Source organism: Dendroctonus ponderosae, unplaced genomic scaffold (genome assembly GCF_020466585.1).
Source record: "Dendroctonus ponderosae isolate FM_Combo_2020 unplaced genomic scaffold, Dpon_F_20191213v2 Dpon_F_20191213_11, whole genome shotgun sequence".
Taxonomy (NCBI): domain Eukaryota; kingdom Metazoa; phylum Arthropoda; class Insecta; order Coleoptera; family Curculionidae; genus Dendroctonus; species Dendroctonus ponderosae.
Genome location: NW_026017213.1, coordinates 5,020,861 through 5,024,148, shown reverse-complemented (window position 1 = coordinate 5,024,148; position 3,288 = coordinate 5,020,861). Strand labels below are relative to the sequence as shown.

Below are 3,288 nucleotides of genomic sequence, written 5' to 3'. Positions count from 1 at the left end.
GGCGTCTGTATTTGTAAATTCTTAAATTGAAGAAAATATATTGCTTTAAGTGAAATACCAACAACTCAAAACCTGAACTTCAATAAACGTTGTTGAGTGTCCAAAACGCAACAAACCTGATGAAAGAACCACGCCGCTTCTGTATTTCTAAACTGTTATATATTTTTTATAAAACCTCGCTTTTTGTCTGCTAAACGCGAAGAAACCCAAGAAAGAACAGCGCAGCCTCTGTATTTGTAAATTGTTACACATTCTTTTATAAAACCACTATTGTTTAGTTGGCTAAACGCGAAGAAACTGGAAAAAACAAGGCGGCGTCTGTATTTGTAAATTCTTAAATTGAAGAAAATATATCGCTTTAAGTGAAATAAAAACAACGTAAAACCTGAACTTCAATCAACGTTGTTCAGTATTCAAAACGCGACAAACCTGATTAAAGAACCACGCCGCTTCTGTATTTGTGAACTGTTATATATTTTTTATAAAACCTCGCTTTTTGTCTGCTAAACGCGAAGAAACCCAAGAAAGAACAGCGCAACAAACAGTATTTGCAAATTATTAAATCGGCAAAATATGTTGCTTTAAGTGAAACAAAAACAACACAAACCTGATTCAATCACCAAATCATTTTGAGGCCGCCGTTATTCCACACACTCCTTTATTTGAATAAATAAGAACGAACATCATCGAATTTTCACAATAAAACTGTACAAAATCCCGTACTGTTCCATTGCAAAAGTCCAAGGGAAATGCAGCTGAAGAGCTTACAAAATGCCATCCACATCAAAGCCACTGTCACTAGCGTAGAGGAACTCGTACATGGAAGCTGCCAAGTTATCCACTTCGCTCTCCTCGTCCGTTCCAAGACTGGCGGCCTTTCCATGACGCCCGGTGCGCCTCAACTCCATGTCGCCTCCCTCAAAGTCGTCCTCAGTCACTCCCGCGTACTTTTCCCTCACGTCCCGCATAATGCAGGCTTCCAGCTTCTTGTGCTTGTAGCACTTGAAGAAGAACATCGGCCGGATCAGCTCGCGGCTCAATGGGGACTTTTCCTTCTTCACTTCCGGCACGCATTGCTGAAAATGTGATTAGTTTGCTAGAGTTTCCTGAAGGTTCAACTGGAGCTTACAGAGAACTGTTGGCAGAAAGAAACACCATCCTGCATATCACGCCTCAGTTCCTCATCCACTGGCAGATTGCCGATCCTCTCGCTGATCTTCTCAAAGTTCGGTTCCAGATTGGCGTCCAAATATCCGAGTTCCTGCATCACGCAGGTCACATTGCGCACTTTGCCGCTCATCTTTGAAGTAATTGCCTCAATCTGGCCCCTAATGTCCATATCCCTCTGGAAAATGTAGAAGAATCTCCACGACCATCTTAAAGGTGTTGCGCGAGCACTTACAGACATTCGGGTGCCGCTTCCATAGAACTGTTGTCCCACCACTGGGTAGCCTCCATAGGGAGAGAACGGGATCTGCTGATATCCTGGGTAAAAGAAGGGGAAGCCGCCCGGGTTCTGGAAACCTGGATTGCTGAAAGCCATGGGGCTGTAGAAGTTATTAGGGGGCGCCTGGGAGTAGGAGGCAGGCCTGTAGGGCTGTTGCCCCATATTCTGGAAATGCCCAGTAGAGCTGGCGAGCGATTGGCTGGGCTGGGGGTGACTTACAGGCCTGAAGGCCATGATGGCTTGATGCAGCTTATCCACGTCGATTCCCTGGGCGTTGCCGCTGTAGGCGGGGTTTGCCGCAGGCAAATTGGCGTCGGCTTGCCCAGGATCTTCAGTAGAAGAAGGCTGGGGAGGCGCAGCAGTTGTAGCTGGGGCTGCAGGCGCTTCATAGGTGGCGCACTTCAAACAGGCCGCTTTCATTTCCTTGCGAATCTGGCGCACGACTTCCGGGCCAAAACAGCTCTCGTATATCTGCAGGATTCATTCAATTTTCAAGAATCAAAGAGGTTAAGATTGCTTACCTTCATCATGGCGTATTTCTTGATGAATCGGTCCTCGCTGCCTCCAAACGCCGCCACCAGCCCCATCCAGAGCCACGCCACTGCTAATGTAGATGTCTTCATACTGGCGCAATCTGCAATCATTCATCAGGTGCGTTCATTCATTAAATAGTCGATGGTGTTTCGAAATATTGTGCACAATCAGGCAATTGGACTGGGTTTATGCACGTAATGTTGAGGAAAGTGGTTATGGGGTGAAGAGTTGCTCTGTAGAAAAACCCCTTAAGTCTTAAGGGTGGTAAAGATGGTCTGGGCCAAAAGTTGGAACACATCTCGAATAGAGCCTCAAATTGCAGAAATTGTAGAAGAATAGTGGTGCCCACTTAAGTAGGTGTAAGAGAATGCGTAAAGGGAAGCACGTCCTTTGCTCCTGCTTACTTCGGAACTGTTCCTCCAAAGAGACTTTTGCCTTATTTGTTTTGTGCGCCACTGAACGTCTAATTTTTTTAATCAACAGCGGCTCTAATTTGCATTTTGTGTACGATTCTTTTCACTTTTCTCACTTGTACTTATTTAGTTACCAGGCTTTGCTCTTTGCATACTAATCGGGAAGTTTCACAGTTTTTTTGGCAATTTTCTAGATTTTTTTGGGCCAGTTTGCCACTGTCCGTTTTTTCGGATTAAGCTTAGCAAACCAGCTAATCGACGTGGTTTTTCATTCAAAGTCGGTGTTTATGTTGACACCAAACGCGAATCCCATTCATAAACTGGATCAATCAAATATGCTAATAAACATAAATTCTGACCCTGAGACCTACTGAACTTGAGCCAGTTCGTGGGCAGTTTTATGTGACACTTTTTCTGGTTTAGGCGTCAGAGCTTTGGATCAATTTCAACCTAAATGCGCTTTAGTCAATTTCTTCAAATTACTTTGGGTTTAAAGAGGATTTACATTTTTTGCTCATTTGTGTAGCTTTTCTTCTCTTTCAAATGTTGCTTTTTTCTCGCTTTGAATTGAAGCTATTTTGCTTTGGAGCGTCCTCCTCACTGCCTTTTTTTTTATTTCAAATGACGTTTTACCATGAATTCGAAAATGACGCTTTAGTCAATTTCTTCAAATTACTTTGGGTTTAAAGAGGATTTACATTTTTTGCTCATTTGTGTAGCTTTTCTTCTCTTTCAAATGTTGCTTTTTTCTCGCTTTGAATTGAAGCTATTTTGCTTTGGAGCGTCCTCCTCACTGCCTTTTTTTTATTTCAAATGACGTTTTACCATGAATTCGAAAATGACGCTTTAGTCAATTTCTTCAAATTACTTTGGGTTTAAAGAGGATTTACATTT

General features: G+C 43.0%; 1 protein-coding gene across 2 annotated transcripts in view; it reads right to left on the bottom strand.

Moving 5' to 3' along the window:
• Window positions 1-641: 641 nt before the first annotated feature.
• The window catches only part of LOC109534792, a 6,528-nt gene continuing 3,881 nt past the window's right edge, over window positions 642-3,288 (bottom strand). The window contains exons 2-6 of one of the 2 annotated variants that reach the window (XM_019900580.2): window positions 1,969-2,081; window positions 1,667-1,918; window positions 1,403-1,612; window positions 1,130-1,345; window positions 642-1,076 (exon numbers count right to left, since the gene is read on the bottom strand). In XM_019900580.2, the coding sequence (XP_019756139.1) occupies window positions 765-1,076; window positions 1,130-1,345; window positions 1,403-1,612; window positions 1,667-1,918; window positions 1,969-2,070 (1,092 nt within the window). In that variant the 5' untranslated portion in view covers window positions 2,071-2,081 and the 3' untranslated portion in view covers window positions 642-764. Of the gene's footprint in view, window positions 1,077-1,129; window positions 1,346-1,402; window positions 1,919-1,968; window positions 2,082-3,288 lie in introns of both variants that reach the window. The other variant, XM_019900579.2, reaches the window with a different exon arrangement.